Source organism: Heptranchias perlo, chromosome 41 (genome assembly GCF_035084215.1).
Source record: "Heptranchias perlo isolate sHepPer1 chromosome 41, sHepPer1.hap1, whole genome shotgun sequence".
NCBI lineage: Eukaryota > Metazoa > Chordata > Chondrichthyes > Hexanchiformes > Hexanchidae > Heptranchias > Heptranchias perlo.
The window spans coordinates 9,605,670-9,633,655 of NC_090365.1; the positions used below are offsets into that span (position 1 = coordinate 9,605,670).

General features: G+C 43.5%; 1 protein-coding gene across 1 annotated transcript; it reads left to right on the forward strand.

Annotated features, from left to right (window-relative positions):
• The first annotated feature begins 4,795 nt into the window (after nucleotides 1-4,795).
• Nucleotides 4,796-26,630, forward strand: LOC137306041 (heterogeneous nuclear ribonucleoprotein L-like). Its single transcript, XM_067975068.1, has 13 exons — nucleotides 4,796-4,915; nucleotides 8,060-8,190; nucleotides 10,531-10,768; nucleotides 11,538-11,623; nucleotides 12,841-12,937; nucleotides 13,395-13,467; nucleotides 19,041-19,100; nucleotides 19,890-20,173; nucleotides 20,435-20,556; nucleotides 21,408-21,609; nucleotides 24,338-24,395; nucleotides 25,477-25,572; nucleotides 26,280-26,630. The coding sequence occupies exons 1-13, from the start codon at nucleotides 4,841-4,843 to the stop codon at nucleotides 26,336-26,338; spliced, it is 1,581 nt and encodes a 526-aa protein (XP_067831169.1). The 5' UTR covers nucleotides 4,796-4,840; the 3' UTR covers nucleotides 26,339-26,630.
• Nucleotides 26,631-27,986: the final 1,356 nt, after the last annotated feature.

Sequence of the window (27,986 nt, forward strand, 5' to 3'; positions counted from 1 at the left end):
GTAAATGGCTTGTTGGCCTTTATTGCAAAGGGCGTTGGGAGTACAAGAGTAAGGAGTACAATTGTACAGGGCTTCGGTGAGAGCACACCTGGAGTACTGTGTACAGTTGTTGGTCCTCCTCACCCAAGGAAGGATATACTTGCCTTAGAGGTGGCGCAGCGAAGGTTCACTAGATTGATTGATTCCTGGGAGGGATTGCCCTCCCAGGAGAGATTGAGTAGAATGGCTCTGGAGTTTAGAAGAATGAGAGGGGGAATCTTCATTGAAACATTTGAATTATTAAGAGGGCTTGACAGGGTAGATGCTGTTTCCCCCTGTCATAGAGTCATAGAGTTATACAGCACAGATAGAGGCCCTTCGGCCCATTGTGTCCGCGCCTGGCTGGAGAGTCTAGAACTAGGGGGGCTGAGTCGCAGGATAAGGGGTCGGCCGTTTAAGACGGAGATGAGGAGGAATTTCTTCTCTCAGAGGGTGGTGAATATTTGGAATTCCCTACCCCAGAGGGCTGTGGATGCTGAGTGGTTGAGTGTATTCAAGGCTGAGATAGACAGATTTTTGGACTCTTAATGGAATCAAGGGATTGGGTGGGAAAGTGTAGCTGAGGTCGAAGATCAGCCATGATCTTATTGAATGGCGGAGTAGGCTAGAGGGGCCGTATGGCCTACTCCTGCTCCTATTTCTTATGTTCTTATGGGAAGGGGGGAGCCCTGATGGAGCAGTGCGGGCGGGGGGGAGGGGATCGAATGGGATCCAGGTCTAAGGTGGGGGGGGGGGGTAAGAGAGGGAGAACGCGGTCCAGTCGGGGAGATGGATCATGTTCTCCGCCTTCCCCCGTTAGACCTGGATCACAGTGTTGAGCTTGAATGGCAGCGAGTTGATTTCTCGGAAAGCCGGGCGCATGCGCGACATCACCGGATGCAGTATCACTATTCACTTTGTAATGTAAAAGGTGAGCCGTCCCTTTCTACCAATAAACCTGAAAACAATCCACGGCCCACACACGATGCCCCACCACTCACCGCAGCTCTCTCCCACAGTGTTTAGTTTGGCGGAGTGATTACTGACAATGTGCGTACTTCCGGTTTTCCGTCGTCACGTGACCTCCTCCTATGCATGCGCTAGGCCACCCGATGACGTCACTCACAGCGTGTGCTAAAAAGCTGCAGCTCCGCTAGTGGGGTCACTTCCAATGATGTAACCCTCACCCGTTCTTGTTGAATGAAATGCACCCTCACTAAACCAATGTTGCAGCTTAAATTCTGTAAAATAGTCAAAGCTGTGGATTTGTCAAATTCAGCCTCACAGAGAAATGGCTACAGCCCCCGCCCCTTCCACCCCCCCCCCCCCCCCCCTGCATGGCAGGCAAAATCCCTTATGACTACTGCATTACTTCATTGTCCCCCTGTGTAGTCCTTTGCCCCATGGTGCCATGACTCTCTCGAGGTGTTGTCATCCTCACTGATATTCAATGCTGAATACCACAGGGTTTGAGAGTGCCACACACCCAGAAGATTCCTGCACTGCCAGCCTCTTACCCTTTCGGATGGCCACCCACTTGCTATCCTGCACTCACTGTGGCTGCAGGGTGGCCACCTCCTGGAACGTATGATCCAGGAAACCTTCAGCCTCCTTTATGCTCTGCAGTTCTCTACCATCCATCAAGTACCACACCAAGTTTCTCACCGAAATGTCTTCACTGCTTTCCTCCCTCAGCCTCTGCACCGAGCAACTTCTCATCCTCCGAGACTTCAACCTCCATCTCAACTCATCATGCTCTCTCTCCTCTGAGTTCACTGCCCTCCTATCCTCCCTTAATCTCTCCTCTCCATGTAAACTGCCCGACCCATATTCATGCCTAACCCCTCGACCTTGCCATCTCACGTGGCCTCTCTATTCCCATCGTGTCAATCGCGGGTAAGGCGATTACTTCCTTGTATCCCTCTCCACCCGCATCCCCCTCCCAACCCCACTTCCTTCGGCGACTGACCCTGGAACAAAGTCTCCCCCAAGTCACTTACAACGGCACTTGCAGATTCCCAACTTGCCCCTCCATTCACCATGACATTTCTGCAGCTACCGATCTGCTCAGTCACACCCTCACCTCCACCTTTGATGCCCTTGTCCCCATTAAAACCATTACTCTCTCTCACCCTGGTTGTTCCCCCTGGTATGGCTCTCATCTGCGCTCCCTTAAGTTCAGGGAATGCAGACTTGAACGTTTATGGCGGAAAACTGGTTTAGCCATTCATCTCCAGATCTGGCTGGACCACATAAAGCACTATTGGGTTCTGCTCCCCTCTGCCAAAACTGCTCACTATTCCAGGATCATCCTGGAATGCAAAGATAACCCCCAGCTTCTGTTCTCTGCTACAAACCGTCTTCTTAAATCCCTCTCCCCTGCCTCCTCCACCCTCACCTCCAACAATGACATGCGAAGAGCTCATGGACTACTTTAACACTAAGATTGAGACCATCCATTCAGCTGCCCCTGCTGCTTCCCCCCCTTCCTCCAGCCCACCAAACCAAACTTCCCCTGCGGTTCCCCCCTGCCCTAGCCCTGAACTTGCATCTTTCTCCAGTTTCTCTCCTATCTCCCCTCGTGACAATAAGACCCACCTCCTGCTCCCTCGACCCTATTCCCACCAAACTGCTGAGCACCTAACTTCCCTTCCTGGCCCCCATGTTAGCTGATATTTTTAACAATTCCCTCTCCTCAGGTACTGTTCCCCCTCCCCTTTAAATCTGCCATCATCAACCCCCTCCTCAAAAAACCCACCCTTGATCCCTCTGTACTTGACAACTATCGCCCCATTTCCAACCTCCCTTTCCTCTCCAAAGTCCTTGAACGTGTTGTCACCTCCCAAATGCATGTTCATCTTTCTCACATGTTTGAATACTCTCCAATCAGGTTTCCGCCCCAGCCACAGTACTGCACCTGCCCTTATCAAAGTCACAAATGCCATCCCATGTGACTGTGACCATGATAAACTATCCCTCCTCATCCTTCTTGACCTGTCCGCAGTCTTTGTCATGGTTGACCACACCATCCTCCTCCAATGCCTCTCCTCCGTCACCCAACTGGGTGGGACTACCCTCGCCTGGTTCCATTCTCATCTAACCTGTCATAGCCAGAGAATCACCTGCAATGGCTTCTCTTCCCATTCGCGCACTGTTACCTCTGGAGTGCCCCAAGGCCCCCACCTATTTCTCATCTACATGCTGCCCCTCGGCAACATCATCCGAAAACACGTCAGGTTCCACATGTATACTGACAACACCCAGCTCTACCTCACCACCACCTCCCTCGACCCCTCCACTGTCTCTGATTTGTCACACTGCTTGTCTGACATCCAGTAGTGGATGAGCAAAAATTTCCTCCAGCTAAATATTGGGAAGACTGAAGCGATTGTCTTCAGTCCCCGCTACAAACTCTGTTCCCAAACCATCGACTCCATCCCTCCCCCTGGCCACTGAGGCTGAACCAGAGTGTTCACAACCTTGGCATCCTATTTGACCCTGAAATGAGCTTCCGAACATACATCTGCTCCATCACCAAGACCGCCTAATTCCATCTCCGTAACATCATGCGTCTCTGCCCCTGCCTCAGCTCCTCTGCTGCTGAAACCCTCATCCATGCATTTGTTACCTCTAGACTGGACTATTGCAATACTCTCCCGGCCGGCATCCCATCTTCCACCCTCAATGTACTTGAGCTCATCCAAAACTCTGCTGCCTGTATCCTAACCCACAGCAAGTTTTGTTCACCCATCCCCCCTATGCTCGCTGACCTACATTGGCTCCCCATCCACCAACATCTTGATTTTAAAATTCTCATCCTCATGTTGAAATCCCTCCATGGCCTCACACCTTCCTATCTGAACATGACAGTGTCAGTGCTGTGCATTCTCTGAACTTGGTAGTATTGGCACTGTGCCTTGTCTGAAATCGGTAGTGTTAACGCTGTTCGTTCTCTGAACTCGGCAGTGTCGGCGCGGTGCGTTCTCTGAACTTGGCAGTGTCGGCGCCGTGCGTTCTCTGAACTCGGCAGTGTCGGCGCGGTGCGTTCTCTGAACTCGGCAGTGTCGGCGTGATGCTTTCTCTGAACTCGGCAGTGTCGGCGTGATGCGTTCCCTGAACTCGGCAGTGTCGGCGTGATGCTTTCTCTGAACTCGGCAGTGTCGGCGCCGTGCGTTCTCTGAACTCGGCAGTGTCGGCGCCGTGCGCTCTCTGAACTCGGCAGTGTCGGCGCGGTGCGTTCTCTGAACTCGGCAGTGTCGGCGCGGTGCGTTCTCTGAACCCGGCAGTGTCGGCGCTGTGCGTTCTCTGAACTCGGCAGTGTCGGCGCGGTGCGTTCTCTGAACTCGGCAGTGTCGGCGCGGTGCGTTCTCTGAACTCGGCAGTGTCGGCGCGGTGCGTTCTCTGAACTCGGCAGTGTCGGCGCGGTGCGTTCTCTGAACTCGGCAGTGTCGGCGCGGTGCGTTCTCTGAACTCGGCAGTGTCAGTGCCAACCGATGATCCTGGCCCTTTGTTTGAGTGCCCACATGGGGCACAGGTGGGACCTTTGTTACAGATGGACCTTTGTTACCTTGAGTGACGTGAAGACCACCAATCGGCGTGCAGGAAAAGTCGGCGGCAAAGTCACCAATCGGATCTCAGCGAAGGCGGGCTCTCGTCAGCGGCGACCAATCAGTGCGAAGTGGAAGCGTGCACTTTGTTCCCGCACGCCAATAGGCGTGGGCCGGGGGCGGGCCCGGGGGGCGGGGCCGGGCCGGCGCGCGTTTATTTACCGCGGTCGCCATGTTGTCTCCTTGCGGCGGAGTCTGAAGGCGGCGGTGACAAGATGGCGACCAGGCAGCAGCAGGTGTACGACGGGCGCGCGGCGAAACGCCAGCGGACCGAAAACGACGGCAACCGAGTAAGAGCAGCCGAGAGGCGGCCGGCGATAAATACAACGCGGAGTTATATAACCGGAAAATGGTGGAGTTTCGAGCGGTGGGTGGGCGACGACTGCGCTCCGGGCTGTGAATGAGATCAGGATCGCCTGGCGAGGAGAGGGCGGTTGGTGTTGGTGGGGGGGCGACGGCCTGGTTGATGATGGTGACCCCCCCCCCCCCCGTTGATGATGGTGATCCCCCCCCCTCCTCCTCACTCCTTCGGGCAGCGCCGCTTCAACGGGGAATTGGGGCCTGCGGCCTTCTCACCGCGCGGTCTTCCGCCCGCCTTTGTCTCTCTTTTGAGGGCGGCGAGCCGCGCCTTTTCACAGTCTGGTTTGGTGGAACTGGTGGGGGGTGGGGGCCGAGTTGAGCGCCGTTGGCGGACGGCGGGGCCCCCGGGGTGGGTTCGCAGCTCCGTGCGGTCTCCCCGCCATTACGGCGGCGGGTTTACCCACTCTGAACAGCAGGGTCTGAGACTGGGCATGTTGGCGATGCCCGTGTGTCGCTGCGCAGTGAGCTGGATCTTTCATTTCAGCATTAATTGGAAGCCGTGCTCAATTTTTTGGGTTGTGAGGAGTCTCTCTGGCTGCCGACGGTGTGTTGGGGTACGCCGCATTACTGTTTAACAGTAGTTCCCTGAGTTGCCCATGCAACTGGTTCTCTTACACGTGGGCTGTTTTTAATATTCACCATTCTGGTTGATGTTGCAAACAGATGCGTGTAGTGATGAAGGGGCTTTTGAAGCGAACTTGTTTTCTTCATCCTTGATGTTGGTAAATCTGCTTTTAATTCAACTGAGTTGTCAGTTGTGTGGCTGCTTGTGTCCACGTGTCTGAATTTTTGTTAACTCGCATTTGGTGCTATCATTGAGTGACATTAAAGAATGTTATGGTCCCTCCCTACAATCTGCTTGCAGGGCATCCAGAAGGTATTGATTGGAAAATATAGGAACATCTTTGCTCTTGCCAACCTACATCTGGACTTGGGTAAATGGGGGTGGGAGATAGAGAGGTAGTGTACTTGTACATCCTGCCAGGTTAATTCAGTTGGTAGGACTCAAGTATTTGAGTACATAATCTCGGCTGATATTCTAGTGCTTTTGTCTTTAGGAAGTTTGAGAGGTGTGGTATTCTACCCGTGTGGGCTTATGTGGTTCTAGTTGATAATGTTTACCGATTTCCCTGTGTGTTGTGGTATGTGGCTAACCAAAAAAAATGGATGGAGGTTGTAGTGCTTGCCACCCTTCTTTCATCTCTTTCCCTTCTCATCCAGCACAAAGGTGGAGAAATCAGGTTTTCTGCATTGCATTAGGCTCTTTGGAACTGTATTATAATTGCTTATTTTTTGTTTTTCTAAACAGGAAATATATGAAATATGCAGACTTAAGTTCTAAAATCTTGACAAAATTCTCTAATTCCACTAAATAGTGCAGTACAAAGACATGGTATATAATTGTACAGTTTTGTATTTAAGGAACTTCATTTTATGCAGTGGCTGTTATTTTCTCAAGATCATAAGTCTGACTTGAATGGAGTCCCAGTGTAACTCTGCTCTTCAGGGCAGACGCCCCTTTCTGTCCACGTATGTAGCACATTTTCCTGTTGGAATGCATCCTTAGACAAATCGTGTATCTGAAGAGAAGTCAGCCATGACTGGGATGTGTGGGTTCTGCTTGGACCTATCCTGTGGATTCTACAGTATATTAATTCTATTGATATCTAAATAAAATCTCTACTGGGCAGTTTTGGAGCATGGAGCCAATTTAAAAACTGACTGTTGCCAAACAGTCCCTTCATTGCTGGAAGGTTTCTGGCTAAATGTCCCGTGGAATTGGATATTTTATTACATTGCGACTCACTTTTTCTCATTAGCTTCTTGCATCTGATCTTTTAACAGTAGCAGCTCCTTGTACAACATTTATTACCTAAACATATTTTCTTGTTGCAAGGCATACTTACTATTTCTCTCCTTCTCACAAAAGAAAACCAAGTAAATTTCTTAGCCAAGCAGACCCATTAGGCATTGTCACTAGACTTCCAGTGTTTTCTGATATCTGGGAGATGCATGAGAGCAACTGTAGATGGTGACCTCTTGCTCCTGCTCTTGTCTGAAGTGATTATACAGTCATCTTCCCCCACCAAGCTACTGCCTTTTTGTTGGTTTTGGGTAGTAATGGTGTCAGACGGTTGAATAAAAACGGATGTCATAATTTGAATCGCAGTATTTATTTGCATGATGGAAATGCTTGTAATTACGTTTGTTATAACCAGAAGTACTGCATCCTTTCCACCTTCCTTTTCAGTTCTAACCTTTTTAAATGTTAAAACTAAACACGTGCCTAACATATTCCATAATCAAGATTACCACTGCTTTGCAGTTTTTGTGCAAAAACTTATCCCGAAACTAGTTAAAATTCTGCTACCTCCCTCCTACCTGTGATTTTACATTATCTTTTTAGTGCCTTCAGTACTTTAACCACTTCAGTCCGTTATTGTATAGCATTTACTTAAACCTGTTATTGCATAGCGCCCTGTCAGTGGTTGGTCAGTCAGTACTCCATATGGGGTAGTGCTGTAATGGTATTACTAACAGAAACTGGATTGAGAGCACTTACCTGAGACCATTACTGCCACCCACCACAGGAAATTAAGACTTGTCCTAGCCTGGATTTTGCTTCCATCTTCCTCGGGTGAAGAACCACACACTGCACTGACCGATCCCCTGTTGCATAATTCTGATCTGACTTGCATGCTGTTATAAATTTGTGGTTTTCCTGTTTTTTTTAAGACAGGATGCTTAGTTTGCATTTTTTGTGGTTATTTAAGCTTCAAGTATATTGCTAGCAGTAAAACAAGAGCAAATAGGCAGCAAATCGAGGCTACTAGTATATTTATTGGGTTAGGTTACTGCTCTAATTAGGAAAAAAAATGTTTCACAACAAAGTATATCTGGAAACTAAAGCATTGGATAGAAAAGCTCATCTCAGTTGCAGTTGTGGGCTAATTCTGAAAGGTTTACTTTCCTGCTGGCAATTGGGGTGGATTCACCAGGTTTGGGGGGTGGGGGGGAGAGAAGCAGTATCTAAATATTGTCTCTGCTGTGCTAATGTCACTTTTCCTTTGCAGCAACAGGATGGCAGTTATCTTGAAGATCCCCACAAACCATCCCCATCTCCTGTGGTACATGTCAGAGGACTATCTGATGGAGTGATGGAGGCAGACCTTGTAGAGGCGCTACAGGAGTTTGGTGCCATCAGGTAAGCTGCTTGAGTTGAGATAAGAAGGCAGTTTGCCTAATGGAAATATTACATTTACAAATGATCTCTTGAGGTATGTATTTGGGCTTATTCAAAATGGGTGCTGTGTACTCTTAACTAGTGTTTCTGTAAGTAACATTGCTAACAGGCAGTCTTAGAAATCAGGCCGTTTCCAGCTCCCTTTCCTTTATCCATAGCTGGTTGTGACTCGAGCCTGATGTCCCTTCCTGGAATTGTACTTCTAACTACACTGACCTAGTTTCTCAGATGCTACTCTTGGTGCACATGTGCTTCTTCAAATAAGTAGAACTGGCATTCTACTTACTGACATGAATCCAGCTAATTGATCCAAGGCAGAGCCAAATGTCTAGCTTCATTTGTCAGGTAACATTAATCAAAAAAGAAATCAAATCAAGTGTTCAATTAAGAGGCGACTGCTTAACCTTGGTAATAGCAAATCACAGGATAGTGAAATTACACTCGTGCGTATGCAAATTTATTACAGCCGATTGGCTCGGATCCCATTCATAAAACATAACGAATGTTAACTGAACAAAAAGAGGAAAACCAATTAAGCAATTCTTCATTCTTGTTCACTGCCATAAAAGGTTTTTTTAAAAGAAAATCAAAAATAGTGAACTGATGAAATTGCCCCAAATAGGAAAATCCCTTTGGCTCTCATCTTGCTTTATCCAGAGAGCTGAGAACTTAATGGACACTTGGTTGTAAAAACATAAAATTAAATGCCTGCGAGTGTTTTTACTTGAGGTTTCTACCCACCCTGTTAGGATTGGTAATGAGGGTGCATTGGTTACCCATCACGTCAAGCTGCTGTGGAGGTTGATGTCCATAATTTGAGTGGGGAGGGTTCTGAAGTCTTAACATTTCAGAGGCAGCTGATACCAAATTCTGGATTGCAGGAATTGTCGACATAATTTCCTTGATCATAGTTGCTCACCCACAAGGGGGAGATGGTCAAATCAGGGATCAGCCCTTGGTTTATAGAATTTCCCCAAATTCAGGAAATGACTACAGCATGTTATGCAAATTTTACGAATCTGTGACGCTACAGATATATGGGTGGGCAATCTACGCGTCAGCATCAGAGCTTCAGTTGTGCAAACTGGTAAATCTACATATGGACCCTCTAGTCGCAAGGTGTGGCACAAATTTGGTACAGACAGTAAATGTTGCTGTCACTGCTCTGCCCTCCTTATGTTGGCCTATTGAGGGGGAAAACTGCCAGTTATGTAAACTTGTACAAAAATCAAATCAATAACTGAGTATAACCATTTAGAATTGCCAGCTGCAAAAAAAATTGAGTGCAATGTAGAAAGGAATGATGTGCATTTATTTAGCTTCAAGTATCCCAGCTGTGCTTTACGGTTCCCTGTACCCTGTTTCAGGTGTGCTAATCTACCAGTCTTGAGTGATTGTTGTGACTTGTGCCAGTGGCTTTCACATTGAATTTCAGCAGTGAGCAGCAAGGTTAACCCAGTTTTACAAACAGATTTAATCATTTGGAAGTATTTGAAACTGTACAGAAATTTCACACTGCTGATACTCACTGTTCCTCACTGAAATTCTGGTAACACTCTTAACTACTCATTAGCTGACAAGCAAGTGCTCAGAATAAAGTGTACTTCTACTTGAATTTCCATTACTGGCATAAGTTTCCTATTTCTTGGACAGCACCATTTCTGGCATTCAGACTTGGAAGACAGTTGCTTAGTTGACCTTTTGTGAGATGACATGAAAGCTAGGAATTTTGATATCAACTGACTGTACAGAAGTGCTTGGCTGGTACTGGCGTTTCCTGCCTAGTATCCAGGTTTTTTGATCTGCAGCAATGCTTTGGGACCTGTTTGTCCTGTATTTTCTGGATATCTGTCATACTGGATTAACAAGTTGGTGTGTAAAATAAGGTTCTATACTCTTGAGCCTTTTTTGTTTGGGGGGGGAGTGGTGTTGGGGGTTCACAGCACTTGGAAAATGTTTCTGCCTACTTGTGCACGGTAAACTCTTAATCAGTGTCACATTGATGTAACTGAAGTTGGTTATTGCCCTGTATTGTGGTCTCAAGATAAACCCACATGACAGGTTGGCTCTTAACATTTCAATGTTTTCTTAGCGACCTTACTGCTGTGAACTCTTTGGTCTTGCTACATCTTGGGCTTGCATAAATCATGACAAAGCTGAGATGAGAGGTTAAGCTATTTGAAAATGCAGAGCTCTGGTATGCAGTGCAAGCAGAGTGTGCCCTTTTTAAAATGTGAATACCACTTAATTATGTGCATATGTTGTACAGAAAGTTGACATCAATGTTTTTTGGTTTTGCAGCTATGTGGTGATGATGCCCAAGAAGAGACAGGCGTTAGTGGAGTTTGAGGATCTGAATGGCGCGTGTGCCTGTGTGAACTTTGCAGTTGAAAGCCAGATCTACGTGGGTGCACAGCCTGCCTTTGTGAACTACTCTACTAGTCAGAAAATTTCCAGGCCTGGTGACTCTGATGATTCCAGAAATGTGAACAACATACTGCTCTTCACAGTGATGAACCCTATCTATCCGATTACAACGGTGCGTTACTTAAATTTATTGCAGCATTGCATGGTGTTTACAATCGAGAGCATAGTGAAGTGAGTGGTTTTTGAAGATTATAAACTGAAATTTCCTGGAAATTATCTATTTTAATCCAGTATAGCTCACATTGACTAAATGTATGTGTATTATAGTCTGATCCAAATATGACAACTGAAGGATTTCTCAGTTAGGAAGGATATAATCAAGGAAGATGGCAGGGGTTTTGCCTTAACATAAGGTTTCCATCATTTGTGTGTCTTTTCCCCTTCCTCTCCAAATTCTGGTTTCATGACTAGGGCTCTAAGAAATTACCACTTTCACTCTGAAACAGTACTATTTTTTTAAAATCGAATGGGTTACAATATTGAAGTCATTTGGCATTGGTGGAGTATGAATTTTTAATGTGATTATGGTTTGAAGTTAGTAAAATTAATTGATTTGGCTTGACAATTGTAATTTTCTCAGAGCCTGTAACCTGATGTTATCTCTGGCTATGGCACTGTCTGCTGCTTAAGCCTGGAAAGTCTCTCTCTCTCTCTCTCTCTCTCTCCCTCTCTCTCTCTCTCTCTCTCTCTCTCTCTCTCTCTCTCTCTCTCTCTCTTTTTTTTTCCAAAAGGACCAGCAAAACAAGTTGTTGGATCAGTGTCAAGACTGATGAACTATGATTTGAGTTAAAGGTAGTTGTGTAGAAGTTGGAGGGGGCAGCAGAGTTGAGGAATGCATAATTCTAAACTCATTGTGGCAAATTGTTTTCTTTTCACCCTAGGATGTTTTGTACACGATATGCAATCCATGTGGACCTGTGCAAAGGATCGTAATATTTAGGAAGAATGGTGTCCAGGCAATGGTGGAATATCCTTTGCCAATATTGAACATGATGTGGAGATGCCGGTGATGGACTGGGGTTGACAATTGTAAACAATTTTACAACACCAAGTTATAGTCCAGCAATTTTATTTTAAATTCACAAGCTTTCGGAGGCTTCCTCCTTCCAACAACGTTCACCTGAGGAAGGAGGAAGCCTCCGAAAGCTTGTGAATTTAAAATAAAATTGCTGGACTATAACTTGGTGTTGTAAAATTGTTTACAATATTGAACATGGGAGGGAATGCGTATAGAAAGCATTTGAGGGAAGTTTGCTATTACATTCATAATTTGCTTTTAACAAATCCCAATTGTATCAGTTGCATATAAATGAACTGGGGTGTATGACTGACATCAGCATAAACTGACCTTTCATTCACCAACACAGGTTTGTCTTTGCTGCCAAATTACTAACATCTGGTGCAATGAGTTGCAGCTTAAATGGCATTGAGGGGGCAGGAAGGAGGTGAGGAGACTATCCAGTTATTTGGGGTGGTTGAAGAATGGAAAATGGGAGGCCTGGACCTATCCTTGCCCTCCCTCCCCATTTCCACATTTGTGTGTTATCCCCTGGTGACATCATCCACAGACATGTCAGCTTCCTCATATAGGCTTATGATGCCCAGTTCTACCTATCTACCATCTTTTGACCGCTGCCATGCTGACCTACATTGGCTCCTGATCCACCAACGCCTCATTTAAAATTCTTATCCTTGTGCTTTAATCCCTTTGCAGCATTGCCCCTCCCTATCTGTACTGTCCTTCTTCCCTCTTGTATATCCACTTTGCTCAGCCATTGGCAGCTGAGTAACAGCTGTCTAGGCCCCACTCTTTGGAATTCCATCCTTGACCTCTGCTTCCCATGCCTCCTTTTTAAAGGCCACCGCTTTCACCAAGCTTTCGGTTGCCCCTCCTAATATCTCCTTTGGCTATGAAGCACTTTTGGACATTTTTCTAACTTTATTTTACTGAAGTTCTAATTGACGGGACTCAGCGATTGCTTTCAAAGTGCCACCATTCTTAAATCCCAATAATGTAACTCGGAGTAGAAAAGAGATAGCTTGATGGTAATAGCTGATGGAATATATCAAAACTTACATTTGCAGTGTTTTGGTGGGTATCTTTATTCTTGATCAAACACTAGTGACTGAGGTAACTGGTGTGCTTTCTATTTAATCTTGTTTATTTACCTTAACTTGAGGCACATTTGACTCTGTACAGAGTGCTCAGAGAGCGAAAGCATCGCTCAATGGAGCAGACATTTATTCTGGATGTTGTACTTTGAAGATTGAGTATGCAAAGGTAAGTTTCCTGCCAAATTCAACATACTGACTAAAGAGGAGTGGTATAGAGAACTGGTTTGTAGAGAAGTGAGATGTTGAGGCTGAAATTAAATTCTATGCTGAAAATATCATTTCTGAAGTCCTATGGGGTTACAAGAGCAATGTGTGGAGATCTAAATGCAGTCTTAAGCTTAGAAAGCCACGAACCTTGAGATTGTGATTGAGGCAGCAAGATTAGGATTGTATAAATATATAGTATACTTATAAAAGTATTAATAATTATATAGCAGTTTGGTATCTGGCACTCCTCAGTGTGTGCACTGAGGTGTAAATTGGCCTGAAGTTGATACTGAGCTCAGTTTATGTTGTGTAAGGACACTGTTAATTTTTGGCTTGGAATCATGGCTGTTAACTGGAAGGCAGATATTCACTTAATCAATTCATTGAACTAACTTAATTTGAATTCCACTCTATAGCCTACTCGTTTGAATGTCTTCAAAAATGATCAGGATACTTGGGACTATACAAATCCTAATTTGGGAGGACAAGGTAATATAAATTTAGTATATGTGCAATTAATTTCTTGTGAATGTTTTAAGTTTTACACATTCCCACTTTTTTTTTGCAAATTGCACTCACCTCTAACCCTACACCATATTTTACAGTTATAACTTTGGTGCTGTCAGTTAATAGAATTCAGAGAAGCTTCCAGCAACATTGGAATACTGCACCACATAGACTTCTAACAATTGATTGATCTGTCTTATGGTGGTGGGCCCTTACTTTGGTGTATAGCTTTCATTTCCAGCGATTTGATGGATATGGAAGCTGGGACTAGCTCAACAGGCAAGCACTCAGGCAAGACTGGGTGCATTGTTGGCCATTTTAATAGTCCATTGGGCTGCTGGCAAGCTTTAATGTGATTGGGGTAGCTTTGTTGCATGGCACAATGTTTCTATTTTTAACCTGAAATTGTGTTTCAGCTTTCACTTAAATATCAAGTCCTTCTGTTTCTTTTGGTAATTGGGGGGGAAGGAGGTGGCAGTTCTTGATGTCTGCTATATTCTAGTAAATATGGGGTCCTTGCTTTGATATCTAATGCATACTTGTCAATGTGGCATGTGTTTTGGAAGTCCTGCTTTTTATTTAGATGGGACTTTTGGATACAGATGTACCCAGAGGGTGAGAAAGCTCAAACTTTGAGCCATTGCTGTGCACCCAGCGCATTCTAGTTTCTCCAACTGAAATGCACTGTCTTTTCTCATGTACTTGGTTTACTTCAATTTGGTCAATAAGGCAAGGCTACTCACAACATGCTTTTATCCCAGCAGCTACCTGCATTGTGACTAAAGGGTGGTATATTTGTAGCAGCTAACTGCTTTTCCTTCTGTTGCCCAAACACACTACAGCTTCTCTTCCCACCAAAATATTACAGCTGTTGGGTCTGGGTTTGATCTAGCAGGAGATCTTGGACCTTCCAATGTTCTGGTTGGGAAGCCAACATGTTTACTGTAAAGCTATTATTGGGACTCATTACATTTAGAATTGGATAACTGCGCTGCAGTATTTGAGTTTTGACTCCTGTTTCTGAATCTTGAATGGAGGGTAGTGAAATTATTTTAAATGAAGGGAGAGAGATTTTGCAGAATCACAGGTTTACACTTTTTGCTATACTTCTGGATGTGGCTCACTTTTCACTGAAGTTGTTCCAGCTGCCTACTCTGTATCAAAATAATTGCAGGTTAGGAAGATCATTTGGCCAGTGTTAGGTTCTTTCTGGAGACTATAAATTAAGTGTGTCTACCACCCTCCATTGCTGCATCTAGTTGTTAATATTGACTCTACTACTCTATCCATGTTTTCATTCCATATGTTGACCTGTCAAGATCTCTAAATTTGCCTTGTTAGTTTGTGCCTGTCCCAATGGCATTTATTTTAAAGCCATCATCTGGATTTACCTTTTTACATTCCATTAACCACTGCTGCAATTCAAGATTGAATTTTGGATTAATTAAGGCCGTCTCTCTCTGAACATAACTGGTTCCTTGTCAATCTTAACTATAATCGATCCACACACACTTGACTTGTTTCCCGAGTGCATATTTTTTTAAGAAGCCAATTGAGATTGAGCAGTCTCCATTAAATCCCACAGCCATCGACCTTCGCAATGACACGGCTGGTTCCAGAGCTGGCTCTTTTTTCTTAGTTTTCTTATCAATGGTTCAGAATTACATGAATTAAGATTTCTGCACCACTGTGTGTAGGTTGGGGCATCTGTTGCTGGACCAAGTATTACTACAAAAGGAAATGAGCTGAAGCCAATGGCCAGGGTGACAAAATGAGGACGAGATCTTGGCATCCTCCCAGTAGACCATGGGTATATCAGTGTTTTTGGCAGAGTAGTGTAGCAAAAAGACCCAAGTGGTAGTGCTAATCCGATGTCCTGTTATTACTAGGTTTTCATTTGTACAAGTGCATGAAAGGAAGATGATTTCCTGATAACCAGTAAAATTGTAAATGGGTGTATGAAGCATGTTTTCCTGTTGCTATTTGTAGCAAAATCTTGGATATTACCTAAAAATGTTTAGACAAATTTCAAAAAGCATAGAGCAGAATTAACTCCTTTCAAAGCCATAGCCTCCATCCTATGTACAAATAAAGCTTAATTTTTTTTTCCCTAACCTGCTTTCAAGTGAAATCCAGACTAGACATAATGCAGCTTTTTATCTGAGTGCTTTGCTCCAACACTCTGCTCTTTGCACTGTGTACAACTGCTAGGTCTTTGCAGTTTTATTTTGTTCAGTAAACTTTAAAGTTTGTTCTGTAAAGGTGATTCGTCACCTAGAAGGTGGTTTCACAGGTGTGAGGCAACCAGCACAGTGCATGGTGTTCCAGAGCTATAAATATGCAATTACGGGTCTATTGGGAGTTGTGCAGCCATTGAACAAATTATTTACATTTGGTGCCTCCTGGATGTTCTTGTTAATGACTGCTGCGTGCCACATGTGTAAACTTTCATTTTTCTGAAAGGATTTCCATAATGGATAATCTGAGTTTAAAAATCTTCTGCAGTGTGAATACTTCAGATTAAGTTTTGTGGTCGAATGCAGCTTTAAGTATAACGTGCTTGCTGGGTGAGGGGCCTGTGTTTAAAATGTTTTCTGACTTAAAACTGACTTTCATTACACTGACTGCACTTGTGTGTCAAAGCAGAATGTTGCTGGAAGTTTTTCATCTTTTGCACACCCCATAACAAGGTTTGACTTTCCTGGCAATTGGCATGTCTGTTCCACTTGGTGTACTGGAAATGTATGTAGTTATTGCATTGACTGATTTTTCTGTGGACTGCACCCATTAGTATAGACTATGAACACTTCTATGAAATGGAAGTAAAGATCTGAATTTAGGTGATAGCACCAAAAAACAAAAGTTTGTAGCAACACTGTGCTGGCTGCAGGTAACTGCTAACTGGGTTAGTACCACTTAATATCCTTCTCTAATTTGCAGGCAGTCTAATTTTCTGCAGCCAGATACCATGGACATCATTTCTGGTAAATTGATGCTGTAAGATCTTGACCATTACTTTGCCCCTTAAAGAATAGTGGCCTTTTTCTTGGGTGTGTGTTTTGTGTTGGGGGATGTGTTGAGCACTGAACATCTTGTTTTGTAAAAGGCTTCCATTGCCTTATTGAAACATCTGGAAATTCTCCTCCACTCTCCCAAGGATGGGTTGGGCAGACTTTATTTTGCTAATTTGGCATTGTTCCTCATTTGTATGCAATTGGGTTAAATTGCTGAGCAAACTTCATTTTACTTATTTCTTGTTATATGAAGTTAACCACTAAGCCTCAATTCATGGCTGTATATGGAGTAACATCATTTCTTCTGTGGCTGCTCTTAATAGTAGTCACTGGGAGGTGATTTTTGGGGGCTTGAAGTTTTTAAAATTTGATTATCGATTGCCAAGTAAGCAAAAATATAACTTGGTATTTTAACTATTGACTTTTTGTAGTCTGTTTTAAGTCTAGCTGTTTTTTAACGTCTGACTTTAGCTTTTGGATTTACCCTGATCATCTGATGTTACTGACTCCAATGCCAATTACAGAATACTTTCATGGCTACCCATTCAGTGTAGTACCTGATGTTCATGTTGGAAGTCGCCATTGAGAGGTTGGGAGACATGCTACTAGTTCACATCATGGCATGGTGGCTTCTTGCCCCAACCTATGGTCCTCTTATAGTCTCAGTAGTCACATGCATGGGTTTTGTCACAAGTGGCAATGTTAAGATGGGTATGTTTTAATCAGTACCATATTGTAATTCATCATTGCATTGGACAAAAGTGGAAAGTCAAACCTGAGATTTTGGCAGCCCAAATGGTGACTGTAAATTGCGACAGCATGTATTTAACAGTCTTGTATAAATACTTCATGGAATTCCTTCATTTAATGCACAGTAGAATTCATTTTGGGTGTAATGAAGACTGTACCTGAATCTAATCCTGAAGTGATTCACCTGTAATGAGCACATCTAATGCAGAATTGATGTTATATAATGCCTTTTAAAATGGGGTGTATATGTGTTGCCCACTATTTGGAGAAACCAAATATGCATAGCTTAAAATTAACAGCAACTTCTAGCAAGTTTGCAAATATCTCTTGGATGTAAATCTGGTGTGTGAGGAGCCTTTGCTAGCTTAGAAATGTTCAGCTGTGGCTATTTGTGTATGATTGCAATAAAGCAAACTGGAATTATTTCTTTTGGCTAAATATTGAACTGTGCTAGTAGTCAGTTAATTTTAAACTCTGCTCTTGCATTATATAATCAACCATTTGCTGGGTAAGGGCACACACAGTGCAGCAGTAATAGGCAGATCTTTCTGGAGAAGCAAGCAGAATTCTTTCCTTATTGAACAAGAACAAAAACCTGGTCCAATACATCGAGTGTCATACATTGACCCAAGATTACCCTGCAGCCACAACGATACGACATGCCATGACTTAACATACTGTGAGGCAAACCACCATTTTCCTAGACTTCTGAAGTGAAGGTAATGGAGGCAGTCAAAATGAGGCATATTCGCAAGAAATGTAACTGTTTCATTTTCAAGATTTCTTCAAATAAAAGGTCAAAAACACTGCCTCATGTGAACTGATACAGAAATGTCTCAGGGGTTTTCCCTCATTTTGCTTAGAGGAGTTTTCGGTCATAAGACGTGTGCATTCATACAGCGCTCTTGAAGTACATGCCGAGTTCCTTCCACCAGTCAACCCAACCTGCTGAAACACCAGTTTTCTACATTCCTACATTTCAGAGAACATTCAGACATCTGCCATAAACAGATGATACTCGGCAACATGCAGCTTCAACAGGAGGGATAAGAGGCACATTGTGTGAGGCACATCAGTACAGCCATTTTGCTGCATAAATGATACATTACCAATGGTACACTACTTCATTTTGGACACCTATGTGGGAGATGTACACAGATCCTTCCCAAGTAAGCCTTGCTACCACAAAGCCCAAGACCAACACATCCAACACTACTTTCAGGAGAGCGACATGGAGGAACACTGGGTTTTCATATTCACAACTTTTTACTGAACCATTTGACATCTGAAGAATCTTTTACGTGAACTGTGAACGTTAAGAAATTGTTGCTAGATGCAATTGTTAGAAGCTAGTACTGCCTTTTGTAAAAAATTTCTATTCATTGCTGTAAAACGTGTAATGCAGGGTTGAAGCATATGTTTGGGGCGCCATCTTTCAAAACTGCAATAAGTTGCTGTTGAAGCATTGGGTGGTAAGGAAAAAATACAGAAATGTTGTGCACATGGACGTTGTTCTCTAACTCTGGCTGTAAGTAGACCTTTTTATGCTTGAACCTTTGTGGCAATAGATCTGTTAGACTACACTGTTGTATAAAATTCAAAGCAGAACTCTTAAATATGTATCTCTGTGTACTGTGGAAAAATTGTAATACTTTTAATGTACTCAATGCTGATTTTCCTCTTTGATATTTGCTCTGTGACTTTTCTATTGTAAAATTTTTTTGGGGGTGCCATTGGCAGCGTGGGTGATGAATTTAACTTTTTTTTTCTACGTCCCCATCACTTTTGCAGGAGATCCTAACAAGCGACAGAGGCAACCAGCTTTGCTTGGAGATCATCCGTCAGAGTACGGTGAGAATTAGAGCTGGGGGGGTGCTGATCTGGCTTGACTACAAAGGCTATCTTGATTACTTTGAAAATAATCAATAGTTGTTCTCCCTTTTTTTGGGAAAGGGGGCAGAGAAAGTTTATTCTTGCTTAGGTTTTTCCCTTTTTTTAAGGTGGTAACTTGTGCTGGGTTCAATTTGTCTTTTGTAATTAGTTTAGTATATTGTCTGTTGCTCAAGTGACCATTCACTTGTAAGCTTGGGTAGTGAATGGTTGACTCTTCATTGTGTCACAACTGAACTTGATCCTGCCCTTGCTTTGAGGTACTGTGCACTTCCAGCAGGGGTTGCTAAATAGACACCAATGGGAGTGAATTCACTGGCAATCAATTTGGATTTCTGGCATCTCTGCTGTTGTGACAAGGCCAATTATAGTCATGCCTTAGCTGGGATTGGTTGACTGAACAGGGAATCCAACATGATCTGGCATGGCTGACCATCACATATGCAGTTATCTACTGAGCCATTGGTAGGAGAAGTCAGCCAGCTGAATTTGCAGCTAATTCTGAATTCTGAATGCTAATGTAAGTGTTTTTGCTTGTGACTGCTCCATGTGGTATATCTTAAATTTTTATAGGGCACAACATATCCCCATAGTCACTGAAGAATTATCGCTGTTCTTTACCCTACCTGTGTTGGCGCAGCAATATGATTGTAACTACATTGTGGCTGTGTAGAGTAGATTTTCCATTGTGTTAACTTCTAGTACAGAAAGAGGATGCCTGCTAAATCTCCCTTTTGCTTGTCTCCTAAGGAGCCCCACAAGGAGGATATAGTCACTATCCAGATGACGACTATGGTCCACCTGCCCATTATGAGCGCCGTAGGATGGGAGGTCCACCTCCAGTGGGGGGTCCTCACAGGGGCCCTCCCAGTCAACGCTATGGGCCTCAATATGGTCCCCCACCTCCGCCACCACCACCAGAATATGGGCCTCAAGCAGAAAGTCCAGTGCTAATGGTTTATGGGTTGGACCCTTCGAGGATGAATTGTGACCGAGTGTTCAACATCTTCTGTCTGTATGGAAATGTGGAAAAGGTATGTGTTTTTTGGGAGAGAATCTAAATGCCTTACTCCTCGGATTTTCAGATGAGGCCATATAATGATTGATGTGAATAAACTACCCATATTTCATTGGATAGGTGATAAATGCCTGTTGCTGTTTGAGATGGAGGTTTTCATAAATCAATGATGCAACTTCTCTTAGTACCAAAACAGGGTTGATGGGATACTCTTGTGATTGGGCCAAGTGGCTTTTTCATTCTGTGCTTTCCAAGTGACCTTTTGTTGTTTTTTCAGGTGAAATTCATGAAGAGTAAGCCAGGAGCTGCCATGGTAGAGATGGGAGATGGGTTTGCTGTGGATCGTGCCATCAGCCACTTGAATAACACTTATATGTTTGACCAAAAGTTAAATGTTTGGTAGGTGCCAACTTGAAATTTATATAGGTGAGGAAATGTGGAAAATTGATTTATTTCTCAAGGATTCCAGGAATAACTGGAATTGGACCACTGCTTTGACTTTTTTGGGTTTCACTCCCAATCTGGATACCCCTGTGGAAGTCTGGTATGATCTTTAAAATACGTGCTTGGTTAAAAGTGTACCTACGTACAATAGATCGAGGTGAAAGTGTAAAACAATTGGAGCTGCCATCGGTTGAGAGTAGGAGGTCCTAGTCAGATCCATGGTTTGAGATCTGCTACACTGTTAAACCAAGTTCTGGTAATCACTTGTGACTCAAGTGTTGGAAAATTGGTTTATAGTTAAGACATTACAAATGTGTGGAAGGGATAGCTGAGCACCAAGTTGGTGCTGTAAATGCTTGGGTTGGTTAAGATCTGGTCCCTGCTTCTGAAATCTGGGCCTCCTTTAAAATGGCGGTCTTGTCTGGCCTGAAGAAATCTCCTTCGGTGAAGGACCTGGAGAGAGTCTCTTCCAAATTGACTGGATTGATTTAAATAAGTGCAGGTATTACGACGTTGAGACTTCCTTCCTGATAAAATCCCTTTGGAAAGTTGGAGCAGTCTGTTGAGGATCATTTTACTGTGCAAAATAAATGATTTTGTAGCCAGGCATTTTATCATTGTCTGTAGGGCTTGGTATGACATTAATGCAAGTACCTGCATGGTACAGTCTCTGAAGATTGTATGAATTTGATAACTGTTATGGTGTGGGAAGGGGAGATTTCTCCATGCGAGGAGGATGCAATTGAGTGCCGTTTGGGGACTTGTGTTTGAAAATGTTTGTGCTTACTGATGTGTTTTGCCTCCAGTGTGTCCAAACAACAGGCCATAATGGCCGGTCAGTCATATGAGCTTGAAGATGGCTCTTGCAGTTTTAAGGATTTCTCTGGGTCCAGAAACAATCGCTTCACCACTCCAGAGCAAGCCAGCAAGAACCGAATCCAGCACCCAAGCAATGTCCTACATTACTTCAATGCCCCTCCAGAGGTGACAGAGGAAGCTTTCTGCGAGGTACTATGTGGTTATGAAAATTATTTTCAGTAAGGGTATGATATTTTGCATATCTTGGCTATTGGTTTATCTCTGTTTCTGGCCATTTTATCTTGCCAATCGTTGTCTATAGACCTATAAGACAATGAGGTGACTGTTTTGAATATGTGCACTTGAGTAAAAGATATGGCATTTGATAGCTTGGTGGTTTTGCTTTGAGACCACTCGGGGATCTAAACTAGAAGTAGGGCTGTTTTGCAACTTTAAACTTTGAGTTTGCTGATTGATAAACTCAGTAACGAAAGCGAAATGGCAAAAATTAAACTCTTTTCTCTCAGCATTTACTGGGGGTGGGGGGGAACTAACATGGCGGGCAGGACATTAGAAGAGATCAAAAAAGATAGTCATTTAAGATAGAATGGGGGGAGGTAATAAACTAATCAAACTTAGAGGATAAAACCCCTGTAATATTCAAAAGTTAAGGAAGAGATAGCAGAGGCACTTACATATATAAAAATTCATTAGAAAAGGGAATAGTGCCAGAGGACTGGCTAACAGCTAATGTGATTCCTATATTTAAAAAGGGAAATAGAACAAGTCCAGGGAACTAAAGATCAATTAGCTTAATGGCGGTGGTAGGAAAGATAATGGAATCCTTACTCAAAGATGTAATAGAAAAACATTTAGAAACAAGAAAATATAATAAAGAATAATTAGCACTGATTTCAGAAGGGAAGGTCGTGCTTGACCAACCTTACTGAATTCTTTGACAAAGGGTAGTGGACTCGGGTAATACAGTAGATGTAATATATTTGGATTTTCAAAGGCTTTCGATAAAGTACCCTATAGTAGATTCATGACTAAGGTCAGAGCTTGTGGAGTCCAGGGACATGTAGCAGCAAAATGGATACAAAAAAGTAGAGGTTAAGAGTGATTGCTCAGACTGGCAAAAAGTGTGAAGTGGTGATCCACAAGGATCGATGCTGGGACCACTGTTCACCGTTTCCATAAACTGTTTGGAATTGGAAGTACAATTTCAATTTGTGGATGACACCAAATGGGGGGGTATAGTTAATACTGAGGAGGACTGTGACAAAGTACAAGAAGACATTAATAAACTTGCAGAATGGGTGTAATTGGCAAATTAATTTTAACATAGATAACTGAGTTGGTACATTTTGGTAGGAAGAATGAGGCCACAATACTCCCTAAAAATGAGAGTCTAAATGGGGTAGAGGAGCAGTGGGATCTGGGATACACCAATCGATTAAAAATAGCAATGCAGGTTAAACGGCCATTAAAATACTAAGTACTAGGGTTCATTTCTAGAGGGAAAGAATTGAAAAGCAGAGGTTATGTTAAACTTATGTAGAACCTTCAAAAGCAAAATACTGCCAAGGCTGGAAATCTGAAATAGAAACAGAAAATGCTGGCAATACTCAGCAAGTCAGGCAGCATCTGTGGAGAAAGAATGAGTTAACGTTTCAGGTTGAAGACCCTTTGTCAGAACTAGAAGATTCAAGCTTAAATGGTTTTTAAGCAAATACAGAGCCAGGGAAAGGTGGGGGAGGGAAGAACAAAAGGGAAGGTCTCTGGGGTGGAGGGCAGGAGTGATTAAATGACGCATGGGATGATGGTGCAAGGCAAGGAGGGTGGTAAAGAAACAAAAGATGGGTCTAGAGGAGCTGTAAATGGCAACATCAGAACCATTACCAGCACCTGCTGTCTGGAAAAATGGGAGCAGTGGTTATGATCTGAAGTTATCGAAATCAGTGAGTGCAGAAGGTTGTAAAGTGCCTAATCGTAAGATGAGGTGCAGTGTAAGAGGCCGAGGGAGTGGGACTGGGAATTAAAACAGCAAGCAACCGGCAGGTCAGGGTCACGTTTTTGGACTGAGCGGAAGTGTTCAGCATAGAACCTTGGTTAGATCGCACTTGGAGTACTGTGAACAGTTCTGGTCTCTATTATAAAAGGACTGGAGACGATGCAAAAAAATTTACTAGGATGACACCAGAACTCTGAGGTTATATATCAGGAAAGATTGAACAGGCTGGGGCTCTTTTCTCTGGGAAAGAAAAGACTGAGGGGTGACCTGATAGAGGTGTTTAAAATTATGAAAGGGTAGATGTAGAAGTTTCCACTTGCAGGGGAGACCAGAACTAGGGGCCATAAATATGAGTCACTAATAAATCCAATAGGGAATTCAAGAGAAACTTCTTTACCCAGAGTGGTTAGAATGTGGAACTCGCTACCACAAGGAATGGTTGAGGTGAATAGCATAGATGCATTTAAGGGGAAGCTAGATAAACATGAGGGAGAAAGGAACAGAAGGATATGTTGATGGGATTAGATGAAGGGTGGGTGGTGGCTCCTGTGGAGCATAAATACTGGCATGGACCTGTTGGGCTGAATGGCCTGTTTCTGTGCTGTACATTATATATAATTCTATGTAACATCCACACAGCTGAATTGTAGTGATTCTCAGAATGGTAATGGCAGAGATGGAGATGTGTTTGCAGTTCTTGGCTTCAATCCCTCAATCAGCACTGCTTATAACAGTGAGCACTCAAACAGAGAATGCAAGGTGTCTCCTGTAACACCCAGTGTCAGTTTAAAAGTTGTGTTGTGGCTCTATTTTGCTTGGAAAGTGGGAGGGGGGGGGGGGTAATGTGACATGGGCATGAAACCATGGTAAATTGAAAAGCCTTCTAACTACAACAGGAAACTTATAGCTACTTTATTGTTTCAGGTGTGTGATGAGCTGGGTTTGAAGAGGCCATCTGCCTTCAAATTATTTTCTGGCAAGAGTAAGTACCTAATGTTTGTGGTTAGAAACCAGTGAGTTTGTGTCCCATTGCAGAGTGCTTGGGTCAGTAAACCCAGAGTTATTATAGGACAGCACACTTATAGTAAGAAAGCTACTGAGCAGCTTGCTGCATCTGATGTTTGTAACTGGGCTGTTCCTAGATCTAGGTCAGGAAATGCATGCCCATTCAAATCTAGAGCTATTCCACCTGTGTGAGTAATTCTGGTTGAAAATTCAACTTGCACCCTACTGTCTGGGCTTTTGAAGCAGTGTCTTCAGTTATCAGACTCTACAGCCAGCAGTGTTGCTTGATCTGTTAGTCTAGCCGTAGTATGGTAGCCAAGTGCCAACCGTTCTGCACTCTGTCATTTACAAAGAATTTCCACTACATGCATGGAAGGTGCTGACTCTTGTGTGTTTTCTTCTGCAAACTTGAAATTAGTCTTTTGGATTACATTTCTGCCCAGTTCAGTACATCAATTATGTATCAACATTGTGACCATTGCACTGAGGTTCAAAAGTTTCAGTCTTTAGCATAGACCAATTTAGAGATTAGCTGCCATTGATGTAGTCAGTTAATGCGACTGCATTAATCCCAGGAAATTGTGTAACTGTTCTAGGTGGCCAGCTTTGCAAGACACCAGTTACAACATTCATAGTCTGGGAACGGTGCTGGTAGCTGGCTGCATAGATTAGTGCCTTCAACACACTGACCTCACAATGAATCAAAAAGCTTTAGTCATTCTTTATCAACAGAAAACCATTTCATGCAGACAGCCTGCCATTCCCTTGGCTGTCAGTGACATTTGCTGTAAGTCACAGGGTAGTACAGGCTGTCCTTGACTACTTTCCTCTCCTGTACTGACCTGACGGTCTTTTATTTCCGTCTCTTCCCAGCTGCCAAAAATAAGCTGGAGGCTGAATGGCACCAGTCCATTGCTCTCCAGTGTTGCCTCTATCAAATGACTCTGGCCTTCAGCTATTGTAATTACAGCCAGGTTTTAGGTAGCTTTATTTAATATATCCAAGAGGCTGTAATGTTTTGGCACACAGGATCTGAATCCAGTTTATTATCCTTGTAGGTGAGAGAAGTTCCTCCGGCCTAATTGAGTGGGACTCGAAGAACGATGCAATGGAGTCGCTGTCCCTGCTGAATCACTATCAAATGAAAAACCCAAGTATGTCTTTCTGGCTAAGATCTTGCTGAGTTGTTTTGTTAATCACTTGTTTTAAAGACAACTAGTTTAGCTCAAAACACCTAACACATCAGTGTACTTGGCCATTCAAATGTTTTCTTTTCCATGTTCATTTTCCAAGTACTTGGGATGGTGTTTTGGTTCAGAGAGCAATGAACATTTATCTACCTCCACAAATGATTTTACCATTTGCTGTTGTAACCCTCTGCAAGCACTGCTGAGGCACTTACGACTGGTGTAAAGGAGCGTGCCTAATATCTGATGCCAATCCAGAATTTCCCATGAGAAGTTGCTGATGTACAAAATGGTTGCAGACAGATTTACAACATGCTACATCCAGCAAATGCAACCCCAGATCATTCCTTGCACTACTGTAGTACCAACAGTGCGCCCTCCAGTACAGCACTGTTCTGTATTAGCAACACAGTCCACCCTCAAATTATTACAGATTCTAGTTGCCCCTTTTATTGCTTGACCCACAAACTCTTCCTAAATGCATCTGATTTTTTTTTTCTTTTTTAGTGTGTGGTATTTTACCTGAGTTTTGTAAAGCTGACGTGGGATGTCCACTAGAATCTGAAATTAAATGTCCTTTGCTGTATGTAGGCCCTTTCCAAGATGAGTGATGGGGAGGAGTGATTCGGGTACCTATTGTGGAGTCACTAATGTATCTTTCCCCCCCACCCCAGGTGGCCCTTATCCATACACTCTGAAACTCTGCTTCTCCACGGTGCAGCATGCAGCATAAAGACTCGAACACTTCAGACAACATGGACTGCTAGCCATTCTCCATTATTGTGACTGTTGTATTTTAGTATTTTTATGCTAAGTTAACGTGCAGTAACCTTTCATTTGTGCAAAAGGAATGAGCCACAATTTACGACAAATATTCCAGTTTTTTATTTTGGTAGATTTCAGTTTAACTTTTTTTAAAGTAACCTGTATTGTAGAAGTGAAATGCCCCTTATTTTTATCTGCTGTGATTAAACGATGCTGCAGATCTCAGCACTACAATTCAATAAATGATAAAATCAGTTTAACTGGTACAACTGTGGCCTTTTTGTTTGAAGATTCAGTGGAAGGTCTTTTTGAGGAGCATGAGCTGAGTGCTGCTCTAACAGTCACATTAGTTTGGGTGGGTCTGGCTGACTCATTTCTCTTCCTACTTTCTGCTAGCCCCTCTCCCTCTTCCCACTTTGTGGAACAGTGACACAGTCCACACGGACTGCAGCGATTCAAGAAGGCGGCTCACCACCACCTTCTCGAGGGCAATTAGGGATGGGCAATAAATGCCGGCCTCGCCAGTGACGCCTACATCCCATAAGTGAATTTAAAAAAGTTTCCGAATCAAATGTGCAAATCATTTTATGACCCCCAAATCATTTGGGAGAGATTTTGAGCAGAAGCTGAGCGTGGATTTACGTCTCACTTCTCTACCACTTTATTATCAGACTGCTGTAAATAAATGGGTGGGAGACGGATCCTGTTTATAGCAGGTAATCCTTGTATTATATCTGGTGTGTGATGTGTACAATGGACTGTGGCAGTTTGATCTGGCAGATTGGTTGTTCAAGCCCAGGTGTCCAAATGTAAGTCAACTTTTCCACAACTTAACCCATCACAAACATCAAATGTGTCCGATGACACAGTCTCAGCTACTCTGGGACATCGTGCCTGGAGAGACTTGTTCTTCACAGACCTGGAGCTCACCTCTCTTGGGGCACAAGCAGGCCTTGCCTGCCTATAAGAAAGCTGATTGGGTCTGGCACCACTCCACACTCTTGTAGCCAGTTAGAGAAGCACGCCGTGCAGTGCCAGAGTACAGGCGGACTGTCTTAGGATTGCATGCTTGAGGTTTCAGTCTGTACCAGAAAAAAAACACAACTAAAGGAATGCTCAGCCGGTCAGGCAGCATCTGTGAAAAGAATATATCTCTGGTGTGGCCCCTTCATCAGAACTGGGATGAAAGGAATGCTGTGTGTTCCTTTGCCATTTTCTATATTTAAACCTATTGTAATTCTCCCTTGGGCTTCTTGGAGGCCAATTAGGTTCACTGCAGTGCCATCTTGTGGCCACACTTGCTTTTGGAAAAATATTAGTTGCCAACCAGACAAATTTCCCATAGAAGTTGCAATAAATAGATAGGTCAATGGGCACATCTTGGCTCATCCATCCAGAAATAGTCCTCCCATTGTTAATTAATTTTGGGGTTTTACCTCCACTACTTGAAGTCCATGCCTTTTGATTGATACTGGTCCTAAATTTGCCTTTTAATAGCTTGAACCCGTGTCCTCTTAACATTCTCCTGCAATTTAGAGTCATGTAAGTACAGCACAAAAAGCCATTTGACCCCATAGCAATCTGAAGTGAAAACCAGTGATGCAGTCTCTCCCCTC